Consider the following 22,247-nt stretch of genomic DNA (forward strand, 5'->3'; position numbering starts at 1 on the left):
CTATGAGACGGACATCCCCAGTCTCCATTTGATGCTGTCCTCCTTCTAGTCGTTGTTGTGTCGGACATGAAACTTTCATCATCTGACCTGGAAAAGGTCATTGATTGTGGAGCAAGCAGTAAGTTCCCTGGCAAGGATGGAATCACGATCAAACTGCCCAAACGCAGAGAGTCTCCTCTACTGCTGCACCTTCATGACCACTGCCTTCTCTGTTCGGAGGCAGGATCTGTTCCATGGGGCATGCATGATACAAAAACCATCACCACCTACAAAAACAAAAGAGACAGAGGAGTTTGCAGCAATTGTGGGAGCATCTCACTCCTTACTGTCATAGGGAAGACCTTCAGCAAGATCATGTTTTAACAGACTGCATCCACTTAGAGTGGGTGTATCCAGAAGCACAGTGCAGTTTCTGTGACAGCAGATCGATAGTGGACAGGATTTTCTTCATACACCAGCTACAAGAGTAGTTTATAATTAGCATTTCATCTAAAATGCTACTAGTTTTTGTGCTGAGAAAAGTGAAACATTTTCATGACAAAGACGCATTGCAATTTACTTGTACAATTATAAAGGGACCAAACATTTGATTTCCCCAAAGATAATTTCAGACTTGTAATTGTTTTTGAGCTCACAAGTTGTGGGACTCTTCCCTCTAACTGTTTCTCTTTGTCTAAAATGGTTAAAGCTGTAGTTTATCTCCAAAAGCTTATTTTTAAAGAACTTTTCTTAGCCTTCAGTTATATTACAATCATTTGGAAAAGAATCGAAATAATATTTGACAAAGCTGAGAGAAGTACCAAAGACTTGGAAACGAAGTTTGAAATGGTATTTGACTTGTTGTTCCGAAAGAAAGTTGGTGCAAAATTGACCAAACTTTGTTCATTTGTGAAAGTTTGCTCAGCCCTTTTACAAAACAAGCGAAGGAATTAATCCTTTTTACCGATGGCACGGTGACAATTTGAACAAAATACCATATTTTAAGATGCGCCTTCATCCCATTTGCTATCTTTCAAGACAGCTTGCTTGAAAACGGGAGATATGGGAGTTATCGCTAAACTGATAATAAGTATGTCTGTCTCTGCTCTGCAGACAGACACCACATTCTAAGAATATTGAATTGGACAGTGAAATTCCTGCAGCTCTCCTTTAATGAGAGAGAATTAAAATTATTGCACTTAGAATAAAAGGATAGAAGGTACCGCACTTAGAATAAAAGGATAGAAGGAATTCACACCAGTGGAATATACCATTTACATTCTGGTGGAAATCACAAAGTATGGATGAGATTCATAAATCAATACTCTTCTCTTGGAGATGTTTGCTTGCTTCAGCACATTGTGAGAAACTGAATTTGATCATCTGGCCACTGCCTGAGGCATTGGAGCCATGCTGGGGGAGTTAAGCAAAGATCTTCAAACTGACCCCACCTCCTTGATCTCCTGGTAAGGTTACCTGAAAGTGGCTTTTATCAGTTGGAATTGTGGCATGATATTGGACAGCGCTGTGAGGAAGAGATATGATTCATTCCCCTTGAAGATTAATGTGGAAATGCATGGTGACGCTGCATTGAATAACATGTCCCAGACATGCTCAGCAACTTGATAACAAACAGCATGAAATTGTTACTGTGTCATGAGATGTACCATGGGATGACATTGTAAATTCATTAATGCATTGTCAAACACTCCATTGAGGAGTTGACTTTAAAATAATAGGGATAGATTCCACCCACTGGTATCTATCAGAGGAATTGACATTGATGTAAAGACAAACTGAGAATCTGCATTGAGGAAACGGCCACAAGGTGGATACAGGTGAATGCAGAGAGCTGGAGAATCTTTAAATTCCCACAGGAACTTTTATTTGAACGAGGGGATTGATGGCGTGTCGACAATTTAGAATTGTGAGACTGGATCTGTAAATAGAATTAAAGTTGAAATTTTTCACATTACTAAAAATATTTTGACATTTGTTCTTGGATGCAGCAAGGGTTTGCACTGCTGATTCTGAATCTTCTAGCAACTTCAGTATGTTTATGGTACGTGTTCAGGAAATTAGAAATTAGAAAAACAAGCTAACGAGGTTAGAAGTAGCTGGAGTTGTGGGAAATTGATTTGAGAATTCTCTTCTGAAGACTGGGACATCTGAAAATAATGACTTCATGAAATAGGAATCTGAGTGATTGATGGGTATTTTTCAGGCTGAAGGAAAGTTTGTAGTGGAGCCCACCAGGGATTAATACTTGGTCTGTTACCTTTCCTGATGTGTGTTAATGATCTGGATCTTAGTGCACAGATAGCAGTTTCAAAGTTCGCAGATGTGAGGAACATTTAAGGACTCTAAGTTTATACTTAATGGAATTTACAAGGATGAGGGGGAAACTAATTGAAACATACAGAATACTGAATGGCCTGGACAGAGTAGATGTTGGGAAGATGTTTCCATTGGCAGAACTCTAGGGCACAGCCTTAAAGTAAAGGGAGATCTTTTAGAACAGTGATAAGGAAAAACTTCTTCAGCCAGAGAGTGATGAATCTATGAAATTCATTGCCATAGAAAGCTGTGGAGGCCAGGTCACTGAGTATATTTACAACTGAGATAGCCAGGTTTTTGAGTTTAAGGGGATCAAGGGAGAACTTATCAGCCAAGATTGAATGACTGAGCAGACTTTGGCTGAGTGGCCTAATTTCAGTTCCTGTATATTATGGCCTTATGTTACAAAACCTGGAAGCATTGTAAACTGTGAGGAGGAAAGTGTAGAATGCAGACAAGTTGGTAAGGTGGGCTGACTGACTGATCAAATTCAGTGGAGAAGTATGAGATGATTCATTTTCGTGGGAAACCAAGGGCAGACAGAATAAAGTAAAGGGCATTATTCCAAAGAGGGGTGCAAGAGCAGAAGGACCTGGATGATGATGTGTACAGTTCACTGAAGGTGGCAGAGCAAATGAAGAGAGCAGATAAGAGTGTATAGTATCCCGGAATAGAATACAACAGTGTGGAAGTTATGCTGAAATCATATACAACATTTGTCAGATCTCCCTTGGAATATAGTATGCAGTTCTGGGTACCATGCAATAAGAAAGATAATTGGAGAGAATCCAGAATAGGTTTACACGAATGGTTCCAGGGATATCGAACTCCAGTTATGAGGGTAGATTGAAGAGGTTTTATGACGATGCTGTCACCTTAAAAAGGTTATTGTGTCCTTGGTGTGTGTTTTTTTTTTGGAGAGAGGTCGTAAAGGCAGAGGTGCCAAGGATTCAAGGAAATTTGACAGTTTAACAATGGGAGGGGTCAGTTCTCCCAGTTCAGGTTTTACTAAGTTTTTTTAGCTGTAGCAGTCACAAAATGTTGGAGTCTAGAAGAGTTGCAAGCTCCAGTAAAGGATTCCTCGGACTTTCTCTGAAATCTCTATCTGGATGTTGCTCCTTCCTGGCATAAGAATCTGTGTTTGAATTTACCTTTTTGCCAAGGGGTGTATTTGTGGGATGTTACTGTATTGGAACAGTTACTTAGTAACGGTTACTGTATTGGGTTGGTTAAGTTTTCCAATAGTTATTCTAAATTCTGCTTTCTTTTGTTCATGTTTCAACTGTAGTGTTTAAATAAATTCTGTTTTGCTTAAAGCCCAGTGGTTTGATCAGTTGCATTACACCTGGAACACCCACTTCATATATGCCTTAAAATAAGTAAAAGTTAGGGTCTAGTCTACCTTCTTGAAATATTTTGAGGGGGTCTGGCCTGGTACATAACAGTTTGAACAGTTCTTGTTGGTGAGATAAAGGCTAAGAGGAGATCTAATAGAAGTTTGTAAAATCATGAAGGAGCTAGATAGCTTAGATAGAGAGAAACTGCTCTTGCTCATATACAGATTGAAAAATAAAGGGTTCAGATTGAAAGCAAATTATATAGGTAGCAAATGTCATGTGAGAAAAAAACAACTGTTTCACACAATGAGTGGTTGCACTGACTGGAATTATATTGAGACAGGTTCAGATGAAGATGACATTGCATGGTTATTTGAATGGAAACAATTGTGCTAGGGTATTGGGAAAAGGCAGGAGAGTGACAATAATTCATAATATTAATTTGGAGAGCTGATGCAGAGACAATGAAATGAATGATCTCCTTTTGCACTGTAATACTTCTGTAATTCTCTGATTTAATAACTTATGCTATACCTGTAGCTTATATTATGGAGTTAAAATGTAGAATTTTGGGTTCTGTTTTAAGGTAAATTAGATGTTGTTTAATTTAATTTTCTTTCATTATGTCTGTTCAAAGATAATGTTTGCACTTTTGACCTAGCTTAGAGGCTTTTAGAGAGCCTAGAGGTTGCTATGGAGAAAATTGCTGAGGATGGAGCTATGACTATAAGATATAGGAGCAAAATTAGGCTTTCAAAAATTTGCAGCAATACACTTTGAATAGATATTGAATAGATTACATTCAATACAATACAATCTATTCCTGGCTTACAGCATTTGACCTAGTGCACAGCTGGGAATTAAATATGGCATCGGCTGTGTGGATCCCAGAAGATCCCAGCAGAATTGACAGCACCACCACTGGTGACTACCAGATGGTGCAAGTGTAGCTGAGCAGCAGAGAATTGTCATGTCACTCAGAGCTGATGGAGAGAGAGAGAGCCCCTCCTAAAACTCCCTGAAACTGACACTTTTGGTAAAACTCTGTCCATTATTTCTTATAGTTGACCCATCAGATAATATATGTTTGAAAGAAAAGCAGTTAATGCTGGGGCATTAGTACTGGAACATGAATAGTTTCTTCATTAAATGAAGACACATCGCCCTGGCTGTGCAATTTCAGTTGTCTTTTTTTTCAATTATTTGTTCATCATATGTGGGCATTGCTAGCTGGAGCAGCATTTATTGCTTCTTCCCAATTGTCTTGGAGAAAGCGGTCATGAGGTGCCTTCTTAAAGCATTGTTTGGTTATAGGGACATCCACAGTGCTTTAGGGAGGGAGTTCCAGGATTTTGCCGTTACATTGAGGGAGTGCTGATATAGTTACAAATCGGGGTGCTGTGTGGCTTGGAAGGGAATTTGGAGCTGGTGGTCTCCACGCATCTTGTCATTCTAATTAAAAACTGATCTGTCTGTTGAGCAAGAGTTCTGCTCCATTGACTGACAAGCATCACATCAAGAAGTCTATGGAAGACTGTTTTCTCAAAAAGTCTTCAGACCACCACTCAAGTGAGTGTGTTTAAAAAAAAAAGGGATGAATTTCATGTCATATGTGGGTGATTTTATTACAAATGAAAGTGCAATGATTATGCTGGTGTCCTGTTCCAGAATTGTTTGTCCTGACTGGCTTGTCATTTTTGGCTGTTCTCATGAGTTTGTTTTGAACACATGACATTGAGGGTCGTAGCCAACTTTCCAGCTTTCAATTTGATTATCTTTTAATTTAGTTTGATTTATTGTTGTCACATGTATCGAGATACAGTGAAAAGTGTTGTTTTGTCTGCTATACATGCAGATTGTACCAGACAAAGTACATCAGGGGAGCAGAACAGAGTGCAGACTCGGGCTGGGAAAGTGCAGCTGCAGTCAGCATTAACTAAAAGAAGTGGAAGTGGTGAACTTGAGCAAAGTGTAGAAGTTCCACCCCTAATGTCTGCAATTGCAATTGTCATTTTGCTTTTGCAATGATTACTTTGTCATTCTGCTTGTATCTTTAGCTGCAGCCTTAAATTTATGCATGGAGTCCACTTAGCATTGGAAACTGGGTAGCATGCTTGCCTTTGACTTACAATGTTGTGCATTTAGATCATGCTCCAGAAACTTGAGTACAAAATTCAGACATACAAGTCAGTTGAGCACTGTCAGAGACACCATCTCATAGGTGACAGCTTGTTTGCTCCCCAAGTGAGATGGATTGTTAAATAGATTGGTGTTAATTATTTGTGTTCATGAAGCCTTACTGTGTACAAATTGGCTACCCTGTTTCCATATATTATGTCATGAATATATAAAATATGAACTATTGATCTTCATTTTCATTGGCTGATCTAATACTTGAGACTTCTATTTGAAAGAAAATGGCTTTAAATGAATCAGGACATTTTTTTTTAGATTAGTTACAGAGTGTAAACAGGCCCTTCGGCCCAACAAGTCCACACCGACCCGCTGAAGTGTAACCCACCCAGACCCATTCCCCTACATTTACCCCTTCATCTAACACTATGGGCAATTTAGCATGGCCAATTCACCTAACCTAGGCATTTTTGGACTGTGGGAGGAAACCAGAGCACCCAGAGGAAACCCATGCAGACACGGGAAGAATGTGCAAACTCCACACAGAGTCGCCTGAGGCGGGAATTGAACCTGGGTCTCTGGCGCTGTGAGGCAGCAGTGCTAACCACTGTGCCACCGTGCCGCCCATTTTAGTATACAATGTCTGTAGAGACCACCTGACCTACCAAAGGAACCATGAGATCATAACATATAGGAGCAGAATTGAATTATTTGGCCCTTTGACTCTGCTACAACATGGCTCATATGTTTTCAGCCCCATTCTTTGGCCTTCTCCCTGTAATCCTTGATTCCCCTTACTAATAAAGAACCTATCTATCTCTCTTAAATACACCTGGTCTCTGTATTAATGTGTTCCATCCTCTCCTCATCTTAGTCCTAAAGAGTCATCCCTTCACTCTGAGGCTGTGCCCTTGAGTCCTTGTCTCTCCTATTATTGGAAACATCTTCTCCAAGTCTGCTCTGCTGAGGCCTCTCAGTATTCTGTAAGTTTCAATCAAATCTCCCCAGACCCTTCTAAACTCCATCTAGTACAGCCCAGAATCCTCAAGGGCTCCACATGTGACAAACCCATTATTCCTGGAGTTGTTCAATGAACCTGCACTGGACCCCTGCAAGATCAGCACATTCTTCCTTAGAAATAGGGCCCAAAACTGCTCACAACATTACAAATGTGGTCTGACCAGAGCCTTATACAGCTTCAGCAGTATACCCTTGCTCTTTTATTCTCACTCTCTCAAAATGACTGCTAATAACGATCAACTGAACCTGCATGGTAACCTGAAGAGAATCCTGAACGAGGACTGCCAAGTCCCTTTTGTGCTTCAGACTTCCGAAGCCTTCCCCACCACCCCCCCATCTAGAAAACATTCTGTTCTTTTTAACTAAAGTGCATAATCTCACACTTATCTAAGTCCTCCTGACTGTCCCTGCTTACTCAACACTAACTGTCCCTCCATATGTGTTCGTGTCATCTGCAAATTTAGCACCACCTGCTATCCTGAAAAAGTCCCCGTTATTCCCACTCTCTGCCTTCTACCAGTCAGCCAATTGTCTTTCCGTACCAGGACCTTGATCCTAACACCACTTATTTAGCAGCTCATTTAACTCTTATCTTGGGACAGAAGGGGAAACAAAAGGGGTGGAGGAGTTGCATTGGTGACTAGGGATCACATCACAGCTGTGCTGCGGGAGGACACACCGGAGGGATCTTATAGTGAGGCATTATGGTGGAGCTCAGGAATAGGAAGAGTGAAATGACAATGTTGGGAGTTTTCTATCGACCTCCTAACAGCTCACAGGAGACAGTGGAGCAAAAATGGAGTCAGATACGAGAAAGGTATGAAAAAAGCAGGGTAGTTGTGGTGGATGATTTTAACTTTCCTGTTATTGACTGGGTCTCGCTTAGAGCCAGAGGCTTGGATGGAGAGCAATTTGTTAGACGTATCCAGGAGAACACTTTGAGATGGATTCTTGAGAATCCAACCAGAGAGAAGGCCATACTAAACTTGATATTAGGAAATGAGCCAGGACAAGTGATTGATGTTCAGTAGGATAGCATTTGGGGCTTAGTGACCATAACTCCATTAGATTTCAAGTAGTCATGGACAAGAACAAGAGTGGCCCTCAGGTGAAGGTGCTTAATTGGGTAAGGGCCAATTACATCCAAGTTCGACAGGCACTGGGAAATGTGGATTGGGAGCAGGTATTTGAGGGCAAATCTACATCTGGCACAGGGGAGACTTCTAATGACCAGTTGATGAATGTGCAGGACTTGCATGTCCCTGCAAAACTGAAGGATAGGAATGGCAGGATTCAGGAACCATAGGATCACAAGGGAAATTGTAAGCTTAGTCAAAAGATAAAATGAAGCATACAATAGGTCTGGGCAGCTAAAACTGACAAAGCCTTTGAAGAGTACAGAGAAATTAGGAAGGAACTTAAATGTTGAATTAGGAAAGGTAAAAGGGGCCATGAAATTACTTTCACACACAGGGTCAAGGAGAATCCCAAGGTTTTTTAGACATCTATTAGAAGTAAGAGCATGGCAAGGGAAAGAGTAGGCACACTCAGGGACAAAGGTGGGAAGTTATGCATGGAATCATGGGAAGTGGGAGAGATCCTTAATGAGTACTTTGTATCTGGATTCATCAAAGAGAAGGACTTGACTGATGTTGAGGTCAGGGATGAGTATGTGAATTCTCTAGAGAATGTCAGTATATTAAAGGAGGAAGCTTTGGGTATCTTAAATTGCATTAAGGTAGACAAGTCTCCAGGCCTGGATGGGATCCATCCCAGGTTAGTGCGAGAGGCAAGGGGAGAAATAGTTGGGGCATTAGCAGATATCTTCACATCCTCTGAGGTTCTAGAGAACTGGAGATTAGCCAATATTCTTTTTTTAAAGGAAGGAAGCAGGGATAATCCAGGAAATTATAGGCCGGTGAGCCTGACATCTGTGGTGGGGAGGGTTGAGTGACAAGATAAATGCACGTTTGGAAGAAAGTGGACTAGTTAGTGACAGGCAGCATGGTTTTGTACGGGGAAGGTCACATCTCACCAACCTGATTGTCACCTCTTTTTTTTAAAAAAAAAAGAGAAGATAATTTTTGAGGGATGGGCTGTGGATGTAGTTCATTTAGTAAGGCATTGATAAAGTCCCACATGCTAGGTTGGTACTAAAGCTAAAATAATCACATGAGATTCATGGTGGGTTGGCTGGATGGATACAAAACTGGCTTGATCATAGAGGACAGAGGTTAGCAGTGCAAGGGTGTTTTTCAGAATGGAGACTGGTAACTAGTGGTGTTCCACAGGGATGGGTATTAAGTCCTCTGTTGTTTGTAGTATATATAAATGATCTGGAGGAAGGTGTGGATGGTCTGATTAATAGGTTTGCAGATGACACAAAAATTGGTGGAGTTGCTGATCGTACCAACGATTGTGAAAGGATATAACAGGCTATAGATAGATTGGTGATTTGGGCAGAAATGGCAGATGGATTTCAATCCAGACAAATGTGAGGTGAGGCATTTTGCAGGATCAAATTTAGTGTGAATTATACTGTAAGTGGATGTTGTCTATCTAGACTTCCAAGAGGCCTTTGATAAGGTGCCTCACGGGAGGCTGCTGAGTAAGGTGAGGGCCCATGGTGTTCGAGGTGAGCTACTGGCATGGATTGAGGATTGGCTGTCTGACAGAAGGCAGAGAGTTGGGATAAAAAGTTCTTTTTCAGAATGGCAGCTGGTGATAATTGGGGTCTGGCAGGGTTCAGTGTTGGGGCCGCTGCTGTTCACTTTTTAATGATCTGGATGAAGGTACTGGGGGCATTCTGGTGAAGTTCGCTGATGCTACGAAGTTAGGCAGACAGGTGGGGCACCACTGAGGAGGTGGGGAGGCTGCAGAAAAGTTTAGACAGTTTAGGAGAATGGTCCAGGAAATGGCTGATGAAATTCAACGTGAGCAAGTGCGAGGTCTTGCACTTTGGGGAGAAAAAAAGAATAGAGGCCTGGAATATTTTTTAAACAGTGAAAAACTTCATCAAGCCAAAGTACAAAGGGATCAGGAAGTGCTAGTCCAGGATTCTCTAAAGGTTGATTTGCAGGTTGAGTCTGTGATTAAGAAAGCAAATATAATGTTGTCATTTATCTCTAGGATTGGAATATAAAAGCAGCGACGTGCTTCTGAGACTTTATAAACCTCGAGTTAGGCCCCATTTAGAATACTGTGTCTAATTTTGGGCCCCACACCTCAGGAAGGACATACTGGCACTGGAGCGTGTCCAGCAGAGATTCGCACAGATGATCCCTGGAATGGTTGGTCTAACATATGAGGAACGGCTGAGAATCCTGGAATTGTATTCATTAGAGTTTAGAAGGTTGAGGGGAGATCTAATAGAAACTTACAAGATAATGCATGGTTTAGAAAGGGTGGACGCTGGGAGGTTGTTTCCGTTAGGCGGGGAGCCTAAGATCCATGGGCACAGCCTTAAAATTAGCGGAGGTCAATTTAGAACGGAAATGAAGAGACATTTCTTCAGCCAGAGAGTGGTGGGCCTGTGGAATTCATTGCCACAGAGTGCAGTGGAGGCCGGGACGTTGGGTGTCTTCAAGGCAGAGATTGATAAATTCTTGATCTCGCAAGGAATTAAGGGCTACGGGGAGAGTGCGGGTGAGTGGAATTGAAATGCCCATCAGCCATGATTAAATGGTGGAGTGGACTCAATGGGTCGAATGGCCTTGCTTCCACTCCTAGGTCTTATGGTCTTAAATGGCAATGATAGGGTGGGGAGTCAGAGGCTATTTCCCAGGGATGCAGTTTCCATTACAAGAGGGAAGAGGGCACAGGTTCAAGGTGAGAGAGGGAAAGTTTCAGGGAGACATGCGAGGATAGCTTTTCACACACAGTGGTAGGAGCCTGGAACATGCTGCAAGAAGAGGTGCTGGAAGCAGTCACGTTGGCCACATTTAAGAGGCATCTAAATGGTTACATGAATACAGAGGGAATAGAGGGATATGGAGTGAATAAGGGCAGAAGATTTTTTTTTTAGTTTAGTTAGGGCCTGATTATTGTTCCAGGTTTTGGAGGGGCCGAAAGGTCTGTTCCTTTTGTTCTTATTTAGCAACTTGCTGTGCAGCACCTTGTCAAAAGCCTTCTTGAAACCCCATAAGTCACCTGCACTAGCTGTCCTTTGTCTAACTTGTTTGTTAATTTCTCAAAGAATTCTAACAGATTTGTCAGGCATGACCTCCCCTTGACAAAGGCTGACTCAGCCCTATTTTATCATGCATTTCAAATACTCGGCAATCTCATCCTTAATAATACTCTCCAATCTTACCAAGGTCAGGCTAACCAGCCATAGTTTCCCATTTTCTGCCACCCTTCCTTTGTTAGATAGGGATGTTACATTAGCTATTTTCCAGTCCTGTGGAACCCTCCCTGCCTCCAGTGATTCCTGAAAGATCACCACCAATGCCTCCACAGGCTCCTCGGCAATCTCCTTCGGAACTCTGAGGTGTAGTCCATCTGGTCTGAGTGATTTGTCCACCTTCAGACCTTTCAGCTTCCCCAGCACCTTCTCCCTAGTGATGGCCACTACACTCGCCTCCTCTTCCTGTGGTCAAAATGAAAAATATTTAGGTTATGGTTTAAAAGAAGACATAAATGAGAAGATATTGATGTGGAGTTTGGAGAGGTGCAGTCTACTGTGTTTCGCCAAAGAACATGTTCCATCCATTTTTAGAGAGAGAGAGAGTGGATTTCCCAAAATTAGATAGAATCAAGATGCTGTGTGTAAGGGGAAAAGAAGTTAAACTACAGAAAAGATGTGAACAAAGTACCTACAGATATCTGATGGATTGTGCTGTGTCGGCAACACCTATACCACCACAAGGAGGTCATATTGCCCAGGACATAGCATGAACTGCAACCAGTGCAGGCAAACATAGAGAATGGGAATGATCTATCTTTGAGTTTAAGTATTTTTAAAGGCCGATCAGAGTGAAAGCCATAGTAGCAAAAAAAATGAAGCAGTGTTAAGTCTGTTGGATTAAGTTTAAAATGGAAGCTTATATTGTTTAGAATCATTGTCTTACTTGCGCAGTGCACCTATTTAATCATTATTGTGTTTGTTGTTTTGTTCAAGTTTGTGTAATAAAGATTCTTTTGGTGTTTCAACTCAATCCTGATGACCTGCTGCTTCTTTTCTTACCCGTGGTTCTTCCACATACTCTAATGTTGAAATGATTGTGGTCTAGCAAGTGGGGGGTGTGGTACTGGAAAAACACAGGAGGTCAGGCAGCCTCCAAGGAGCAGGAGAGTCAACGTTTCAGGCAAAAGCCCTTCATCAGTCCTTCCTGATGAAGGGCGTTGACCCAAAACGTCGACTGTCCTGCTCCTCAGATGCTGCCTGACCTGCTGTGCTTTTCCAACACCACACACTCTACTCTAATCTCCAGCAGTTGCAGTCCTCACTTTCGCCCTGTGGTCTAGCAAGTCTAATTCTTGCAAAGTCTGGCTTATCCAGTATTCTCACTGGGATGGTAAATCCTGATAAAACCTGAAAACATTGTTTGGAGAATGTAGAGTCGTCCATGTTGATCATAATCCCAAACTAAACTAGTCCCACCTGCCTGCACTTGACCCATAACTGTCCAAACAAGTCTTTATTCATGTTTTTATCTAAATGTCTTTTAAATATTATAACTGTACCCACATCCTCTGGAAGGTCATTCCACATGCGAACCACACTCTGTAATAAAATCACCCATTGTCTTTTTAAAATCTTTCCCCTCTCTCCTTTAAAAAATGCCCTTTAGACTTGAAACCTTCCCACCCTAGAGAAATGCCATTCAGCTTATCTTTCCCCCTCATGATTTTGTAAACCTCTTTCACGTCACCCCCTCAAGCTCGTAAGCTCCAGTGAAAAAAGTCCCAGCCTATCCAGCCTTTCCTTATAACTCAAAACCTCCATTCCCGGCAACATCCTGATAAATCTTTTCTGAACCCTCTCCAGCTTAATAATGTCCTTCCTATAACAGGGTGACCAGAACTGGACACCGTACTCCAGAAGAGGCCTCACCAATGTCCTGAACCACCTTAACAAGATATCCCGACTCCTTTACTCAAAGATCTGAACAATGAAGGCAAGAGTGCTAAATGCCTTCTTAATCATTCTGTCTATATATGATGCAACTTCAAAGAATTATGTACCTGAACCCCTTGGTGTCTCTATTCTACAACACTAACAATGCCCTGCTTTTAATTGTATAAGTCCTGCCCTTATTTGTTTCACAAAAATATAATACTTTGCATTTGATTGCCCTATTGCTGTCTTATGAACAAAGATTCCTTAGCTGCTTGTTGGCTGGCTAACATAGAGCAGGCCTGTTATCTCTGGCCAGAACATATATCTAACACAGACCCTGAAAAAAGATGTGTACTAGTGGAGATGATACTTGGGGTGGCACGGTGGCTCAATGGTTAGCTCTGCTGTCTCTCAGTGCCAGGGATCTGCGTTCGATTCCCGCCTCTGGTGACTGTCAGTGTGGAGTTTGCACGTTCTCCCTGTGTCTGTGTGGGTTTCCTGCAGGTGCTCTGGTTCCCTCCCACAAACCAAAGATGTGCAAGTTAGGTGCATTGGCGACGCTAAACTGTCCACAGTGTTAGGTGCATTATTCAGGGGTAAATATCGACTAGGGGAATGCATCCAGGTGGGTAGCTCTTTGGAGGCTCGGTGTGGACTTGTGGGGCCAATGGCCTGTTTCCATACTGTAGGGAATCTAATCTAATTTTTTGTATGTAATCAAACTGCCCACATGTAAAGCTCAAAACAAGCTCTGTGCAGAATTTATCATCTACTCGTTTGACATCGAGAGCAGGAAACCATTTTTAAATTGCTGCTCCTTAACTAATTTACCTCCATGTCTGAACTTGACACTTCCCTTTTGAGTGACTTGTGACTACTGGAGCAAAACATTTACTGACTGCTGCATGCAGTTCTGATGGTTATGTCATGCAAAAGGACGGAGAGGCATTAGAGAGGGCACAGAGAAGAAGAATAGAGATAATACTAGAAGTGTGTGGGTTGACATCTCAGGAAAGGATTTACAGGCTAGGTCCCTTCAGAAAAGAAGGCTGAAGGGGTGATTAAATAAATGTCTTAAGTTATGAAAAGTTGTGACAGTGGATATAGAGAGTGTGGACAAGGAAAAAAACACAATTAGAGACAACCAATGTAAGATAATCGTCAAGAAATCAGAAGGAATTTCTTCACCTAACGAATGCTGACAATGTGGAGCTCACTACCACACAATATGGTTAACGTGAACAGTGTTGATGTGTTTAAGGGAAAGCTAGTTGAACATGAGAGAAGGGAGTAGAAGGTTACGATGTTAGATTGGGATGAGGATAAGTGATAGGAGGCTTCTTTGTGGAATAAACACCAGCACGTGTGTCAAGTGGTGTGTTTCTGTTTCATGGATCCAATCCAATTACACTCCTGGATGATCCAGCTCCAAATTTTAGTGATATATTTTCCTAAACTTCCAGGTAAGTGAATATATCAAAGAATTGCCCTCTATTCCCCTGAATCTGTTCCGTTCTGCCGTGAACTGCTATTAATCAGTTCCCAGCTCCCTTCATTTCTAAAGAAAAGTCGTAGGCATACAGCACAGTCCAACCAGTCCATGCCGAACATAATCCGAAACTAAATTAGTCCCACCTGCCGGCTCCTCCCGTATCCCTCCAAACCTTTCCTATTCATGTACTTATCCAAATGTCTTTTAAATATTGGAATTGTATCCACATTCACCACTTCATCAGGAAGTTCATTCCACATGCAAACCAACCCTCTTTGTAAACAATTTGCCCCTCCTCTTTTTTAAATCTCTCTCCTCTCACCTAAAAAAATGTGTCCCCAGTCTTGATATCCCCCATGCTAGGGAAAAGACGACCACCAGTAACCCTATCTACACCCCTCACTATTTTATTTATTGTACTCAAAACATTAACTTTGTTTCTTTCTGTCCAGATGCTGTTGGACTGGTTGAGTTTTTCAGCAATTTTTGTCTTTATTATGTTCCCTGGCTACTATCATGGATCGCAGGGGTGATGCACTGGAAATCTCACCCTGCTATTCCCGAAGTCATCACGGAAATTAAAAAGTTTATCAAAGTTTGTAAAAGTCCTGATTTACTTGTCAGATAGAACCAGTCTTACAGAAACACAGATCAGGTTCCAGTACTTAACCAGAATGAGGATTTATAACCGGTAAATAGATTCTAACCACACAAACAGCATTACACATGGAGACATCATTGTTGTTTGTTAAATCTCCAACCCCTCCCACAAACACACCCACATACGCACAAATAAACAGGAAAGGTTTAGAGGGATATAAACTAAATGCTGGCGAATGGGACTAGATTAATTTAGGATATCTGGTCGCCATGGAGTTGAATCGAAGGGTCTGTTTCCGTGCTGTACAACTCCATGACTCTGTACACGGGGAGAAAAGAAGACATTGATGTTACGGTGGAGGGATAAAAAGCTGAGAAGACAGTTCACTGAGATGATGCTTTTGCTTGCCAAGATTTTCTGTTCCTCAATCTATTTTCCAGGTTATTTTCGCTTCTTCATAGAAGACACAAACAAATGGACCCCCTCACTGCAAAGTTATTGCTTAAAGATGACAGCTTATGGCAACTGTAGGGGAGTGTTATGACAACAGTTTTCTTCAGGTTTTAGGTATTTTGCTGGAGAGAAAGGAACACTGCCCTTGCAGTGGTTGAAAGGCTTCTGCCGGCCTTATTCAGACACGCAAGTTGTTCAGCTATCCAGGAACCGATCAGAACACAATGTCTGGCTAATGGCCTTTCTGATCCATAACTGGTCAGAACTCCACAAACCAATCAGTGTGACCAGTTGCCAGCCAAATCTTGCACTTGGTGCCAGTCAGTAGACAAACAGCCACCACTGCACTGCTTGGACAAAGCAGTAAGCAAGACTTACAACGAGTTTCAGTAACTTGCTTTTAAAAAGTGGAGCAATTCTTTCCACAATCCCTATTGTAAGTACTCCTGTGACCCATTTCAGTTTATTACCAAAAATGCAAAGAAATGAAAAGGTAAGGCTTTTATATACTTCCACCTTTATAAGATGAAACACCATTTCAAAATTGTTTCGTCACAAGATATATGATGCACAAACAAGAAAACATGAGGCTAAATGATTCTTGTTCTCCACTCTTCCCTCCTCTCTCATCGTTATAAAATCAGACTTCTTAAGTCTTTAACTTAATCCATCGTATTACACATGAGATAATGCTTCTGCAATTACATTATCTCTTCCAGCAATGTGAATGTTCTTTACATTATATGGTTGAAACAAAATACTCCATCTGAATAGCCTCACATTTGTGTTTTCAATGAATGCCATTGGATTATGGTCAGTACTGAGTAAATTACTCTGGATGTTGCAAACTCTTGTTTTGGTTGAATTTATTATAGCCACCAAACTAGTTGCTGAAACAGGTCTTTTGCTTGTCCCGTGTTACTAAATATTATGACCTAGAGTCTGCTTCTATGCTGTATAACTCTCTCATATCGACCAGGTACCTTAAACTGAACTCGTACCATTTGCCTGCTTTTGGCCCATATCCCCCTTTAACCTTTCCTATTCATGTACCTGTCCAAATATGTTTCAAATGTTGTAATTATATCTAACGTCTACCACTTCCTCAGGCAGCCCATTCCATACAAGCACCACCTCTATGTGAAAAAGTTGCCCCTCAAGTCCCTTTTAAATCTTTCCCCTCTCAATGTAAATCTATGCCCCCTAGTTTTGGACTCCACATCTTATAATAAACTACACAGTTGCAGGTATAATGTGATCCACAAGTCTCTGGAATATAGCTGAAGCATTCTTTAACCCTTGATATAACCCATTTAGTGTAATGAAAGCAGATATTTCTTAAGCTAATTGCATTAATGGTACTTACCTGTATCCCTTCAGTAGAATAAGCTTAGAAAGAAATGAGATACTGCTCACCTTATTAATTGCCATCCAACTGTGGAATTGAGCATGAATCTGATTTTATGACCACATTTAACCTTTCGATATAGAGGATATACTTGACAATCTAGTTGAAGAACTAACAAAACTAGTAAAGTCCAGCTGCTTTGACTCACTTCAATGACCTCTGAGGTAACCGTCTTCACTATCCACTCCACCACCAATTTTGGTGTCATTTGCAAACTTACTAACCATTCCTCCTATGTTCACATCCAAATCACTTACATAAATGATGAAAAGCAGTGGAGCCAGCACCAATCCTTGTGGCACACCACTGGTCATAGGCCTCCAGTCTGAAAAGCAACCCTCCACCACTACCCTCTGTCTTCTACCTTTGAGCCAGTTCTGTGTCCAGATAGCTAGTTCTCCCTCTATTCCATGTGATCTAACCTTGATAACTAGTCTACCATGAGGACCCTTATCGAACGCTGTACTGAAGTCCATGTAGATTATGTCCACTGCTGTGCCTTCATTCAATCAAATGGTTAGGCGAGAGTGAGGATTACAGATGCTGGAGATTAGAATCGAGAATGTAGTGCTGGAAAAGCACAGCAGATCAGGCAGCATCTGAGGAGCAGGAAAATCGACATTTTGGGCAGAAGCCCTTCATCAGGAATGAGACTGGGAGCCTCGGGTGAAGAGATAAATAGGAGGGGGGTGGGGCTGGGGGCAAGGGAGCTGAGAGTGCAACAGGTGGATGGAGATGATGATAGGTCAGAGGGTGAGGTGGAGCGGATAGTGGGAAGGAAGATGGACAGTTAGGACAGGCCATAAGGGCCGTGCTGAGCTGGAAGTTTGCAACTGGGATAAGGTCGAGGGAGGGGAAATGAGGTAACTGGTGAAATCCACATTGATGCCATGGGGTTGAAGGGTCCTGAGGCGAAAGATGAGGCGTTCTTCCTCCAGATGTCAGGTCGTAAGGGAGTGGTGATGGAGGAGGCACAGAACCTACATGTCCCTGGCAGAGTGGGAGGGGGAGTTGAAGTGTTCAACCACAGGGCAGTGGGATTGGTCGGTGTAGATGTCCGAGAAATGTTCTCCGAAGTGTTCAGTGAGTAGGTGTCCTGTCTCCCCAACGTAGAGGAGACCGCATTGGGATTGATTTTTCTGCTCCTCGATTTTCCTGCTCCTCGGATGCTGCCTGACCTGCTGTGCTTTTCACCAGATATCCACCTGAGCTTGGTTTTCTGGGCTGAAATGCTAAGAATACAACACTTCACATTTATCTGAATTAACTTCCATCTGTTACTCCTTAGTCCATCTAACGGAGATCCCATTGTCCTCTGAGGTAACCTTCTTCACTATCCACTCCACCACCAATTTTGGTGTCATTTGCAAACTTACTAACCATTCCTCCTATGTTCACATCCAAATCACTTACATAAATGATGAAAAGCAGTGGAGCCAGCACCAATCCTTGTGGCACACCACTGGTCATAGGCCTCCAGTCTGAAAAGCAACCCTCCACCACTACCCTCTGTCTTCTCTTTTGAGCCAGTTCTGTATCCAGATAGCTACTTCTCCCTCTATTCCATGTGATCTAACCTTGATAACTAGTCTACCATGAGGACCCTTATCGAACGCTGTACTGAAGTCCATGTAGATCATATCCACTGCTGTGCCTTCATCAATTCTCTTCATTACTTCTTCAAAAAAATTGGTAAGTTAGTGAGACATGATTTCCCACGTTGTCTATCCCTAATCAACCCTTGCCTTTCCAAATACATGTAAATCCGGTCCTTCAGGATTCCCTCCAACAACTTCCCCACCATCGATGTCAGGCTCACCAGTCTTTGTGGCTTTTCTTTACCATATTTCTTGAATAGTGGCAGCACATTACCTAACCTCCAGTCTTCTGGTGTCTCACCTGTGGCTTTTGATGATACAAATATCTCAATAAGGGGTCCAGGAATCACTTCCCTAGCTACCCACAAAGTTCGGGGGTACATCTGATCAGGTCCTGGGGATTTATCCACCTTTATGTATTTCAAATCATCCAGCAACTCCTCCTCCGTACTATGGAAATTTTTCAACATTTATTTCCATCTATTTCCTCAAATTCTATACCTTCCATGTCCTTCTCTACAGTAAACACTGATGCAAAATATTCATTTAATATCTCTCCCATGTCCTGTGGTTCCACACATAGGTTGCCTATGCTCTCCTAGTTACCCCTTTGTCCTTAATGTATTTATAGAATCCCTTTGGATTCTCCTTAACCCTATTGAACAAAGCTATCTCATGTCCCCTTTTTGCCACCCTCATTTCCCTTTTAAGTATACGTCTACTGCCTTTAAACTTTTCTAGAGATTCACTCGATCCCTGCTGTCTATACTTGACATATGCTTCCTTCTTTGTCTTGACCTCTGCAGTTCTCTGTAGTCTTTCAGCCATTTAACTAATGATCAGCTCACTCACTTAGTCTGTCTACATCCCTTGATGGATTCATTGTGTCATCCTCACCAATTGTCTTCCCACCTATTTTTGTGCCAGAAGGAAAGTTGGCAATAGCACATTCAGAGTGAGCATATGCTTTTTTTTATTCACTCATGGAATGTGATCATTGCTGGCTGGGCCAACATTTGTTGCACAACCCTAGTTGCCCTTGAAAAAAGGTGGTGCTGAGCTGCCTCTTGAATTGCTGCTTAGTGTGGACTGCCCCACAATACCATTAGGGAGGGAATTCCAGGCTTTTGACCCAGTGACAGTGAAGAAATTATGGTATATTTCCAAGTCAGGATAGTGAATGGCTTGGAGGGGAATTTGAAGGTGGTGGTGTTCCCAAGCATCTGCTGCCCTTGTCCTTCTAAATGGAAGTGGTTGTGGGTTTGGAAGGTGCTGTCTTATAGAGAGTACACACTGCTGCTACTGAACATAGGTGCTGAAGGGAGTGGGTGCTTATAGATGTAGTGCCAATCAAACGGGCTGCTTTGTCCTCAATGATGTCAAGCATCTTGAGTGTCATTAGAGTTGCAGTCATCCAGGCAAGTGGGGAATATTCCATCACATTCATGACTTGTGCCTTGTAGATGGTGGACAGGCTCTGGAGAGTCAGGAGTATTTACTTGCCTTATTTCCTAGCCTCTTCCTGCTTTTGTAGCCACTGTGAGTGCAGTTGAGTTTCTGGTCAATGATAACACCCAAAATGTTGATAGTGGGGGATTCATTGATGGTAACACTATTGAATGTCAAGGGGCAGCAGGTACATTGTCTCTTATTGGCGATGATCATAACCTGGAGTTATGTGACATGAATGTTACTTGCCACTTATCGGCCCAAGCCTGGATATTGTCTAGCCCTTGTTGCATTTGAATATGGACTGCTTCCCTAACTCGGGAATCGTGAATGGTGCTGAACATAGTGCAATCATCGGCGAACATCCACAATACTTGATTGTACGTCTTCTGGAAATCCAACATATTACATCTATTAGTTCCCCTTTATCCATCCTGTTGGTTACCTCCCGAAGGAAATGTAAAAAAATTGTCAGGCACGATTTTCCCTGAATAAAAACCCGGGACCCAGATTCAATTCTACCCTTGGACGACTGTCTGTGTGGGGTTTGCACATTCTTCCTGTGTCTGAGTGAGTTTCCTCCGGTTTTTGCCCACAGTCCAAAGATGTGCAGGTTAGGTGGATTGGCCATGCTAAATTGCACGTAGTATCCAGAGATGTGTGGGTTAGGTGGATTAGCTATGGATATGTAGCGTTACAGGGATAGGATAGAAAGGATGGGTCTGGGTGAGTTGGTGTAGACATGATGGGCTGAATGGCCTACTTCCACACTGTAGGGATTCTATGATTAAAGCCATGTTTGCTCTGTTTGATTTTATTATTATTTCAAAATGCACTGATATTACAAACTGTATAATTGACTCTGGCTTTTCCCAATGACAGATGTCAAGCTAACTGGCTTATAGTTGCCTGTTTTTTTTGTCTCGCTTCCTCGTGTTACTTTAGCAATTTTAAAATCCAGTGAGAGTTTTCTCGAATCTAAGGATTATGCAAGATTAGTACTAGCACACCCACTATCTTTGCAGCTATTTTTTTTTAACTCCTCAGATGCAACCCATCAAGGTTTAGTGTTTATAGGAGCTCTTACTGTATGGAGAGTTTTTATAGTATTTGCTAGTTTGCCCTGATAGTTTATTTTCTCCCTCTTTTTTTTTGGTCACCTTTGGTTGGTTCTGACAACTGCCCAATCATGCAATCCCTACAGCACCATAGAGGCCGTTCAGCCCATTGAGTTTGTACTGACCTTCTCAACAGCGTCCCACCCTATCTCCGTAATCTCCTATTCTCTCATCATTTTATAATTCTGTTTCTCTCTGAAATACTGAGGATTTCCAAACATTTCCCAATTTAATTTTTGATTTCCAGCTTTGTTTTTGCCTTTCTATTAATGGGAATGACATACTTTGTGCCCAGGGAAGAGGTGACAGTGTGCTGTATAACTGTATGGCAGCAGCTTCAGGAGAGAACGTTACTCGTAATGAATGTGGCACTGGACCAGTCAGTCAGGTAAAACTGGTAATTTCAGGTCATTGGTACTAGGTCAAGTGAAAAGCTGATCGATTTTCAGAAAAAGAAATCCTATACTCAAAAGATGGATAGACTGAAGCACAACTCTTATTGAGGTGTAAGGGATGACAGGGGGCAAAGGAAAGGTCAGTAGCAAGGGGCTGACATTGCAATGCGAAAGGCAAGAGGGTTAGAGAGGATTTGAGACAGTGTTTTTATCACTTAGACAAGCCAAGAAAACAAGACGTCCCTGTGTGTCGTGGATTAATATGTTCTTGTTTCCCCAGCCAGGGAGTAAGCTATCCATTTTCTTCTGGATGTTAGTGCCTCTCCCTTTCTCAGAACCTGTCCTACACCCTGTCCTCCTGCAGTCTGAGGCATGGAGTTGTGCAGCACACAGGCAGACCCTTCGGCTCAGCTTGTCTATGCCGACCAGGTTTCCTGGGCTGGACTTGTCCCATTTGCCTGCATTTGGCCCTGTCTCTCTGGGCCTTTCCTGTTCATGTGCCTGTCTGGATGTCTATCCTACATTACAGTTGTGCCTTCATCCACCACTTCCTCCTGCGGTTCATTCTGCGTGCAGGCTACCCTCTGTGTGGAGAGGTTGCCCCTTTGGCCACTATTGAATCTTTCCCCTCTTGCCTTGAATCTGTGCCTTCTGGTTTTTGGACTCCCCTATGCTTGAGGAGGGTCCTTGGTTATTCGCCCTATCCTTTCCCCACATAATTTTATGGATTTCTGTAGGGTCACATCTCGGCCTTATTATGAAGTTGAAGGTGTGTACTGTACCTTTAGGAGAGAGTGAAAGCTGTCATGTGACAGAGTGTGCTGGAAATTTTAAAAATCTAACATTTAGCTATGAAACAAATAGCT

The 22,247-nt window shown here is 42.2% G+C and overlaps 2 protein-coding genes across 2 annotated transcripts in view; one reads left to right on the forward strand and one right to left on the reverse strand.

Moving 5' to 3' along the window:
- The window catches only part of LOC140457230 (uncharacterized), a 78,884-nt gene that overhangs the window by 14,780 nt on the left and 41,857 nt on the right, over positions 1 to 22,247 (reverse strand). The window lies entirely within an intron of this gene.
- Positions 8,329 to 22,247, forward strand: part of LOC140456852 (uncharacterized) — a 36,666-nt gene continuing 22,747 nt past the window's right edge. Inside the window, 2 exon segments of the mRNA XM_072550784.1 lie at positions 8,329 to 8,582; positions 21,234 to 21,374. Coding sequence (XP_072406885.1) covers positions 8,329 to 8,582; positions 21,234 to 21,374 — 395 coding nt within the window.

This window comes from Chiloscyllium punctatum, chromosome 31 (genome assembly GCF_047496795.1).
Source record: "Chiloscyllium punctatum isolate Juve2018m chromosome 31, sChiPun1.3, whole genome shotgun sequence".
Taxonomy (NCBI): domain Eukaryota; kingdom Metazoa; phylum Chordata; class Chondrichthyes; order Orectolobiformes; family Hemiscylliidae; genus Chiloscyllium; species Chiloscyllium punctatum.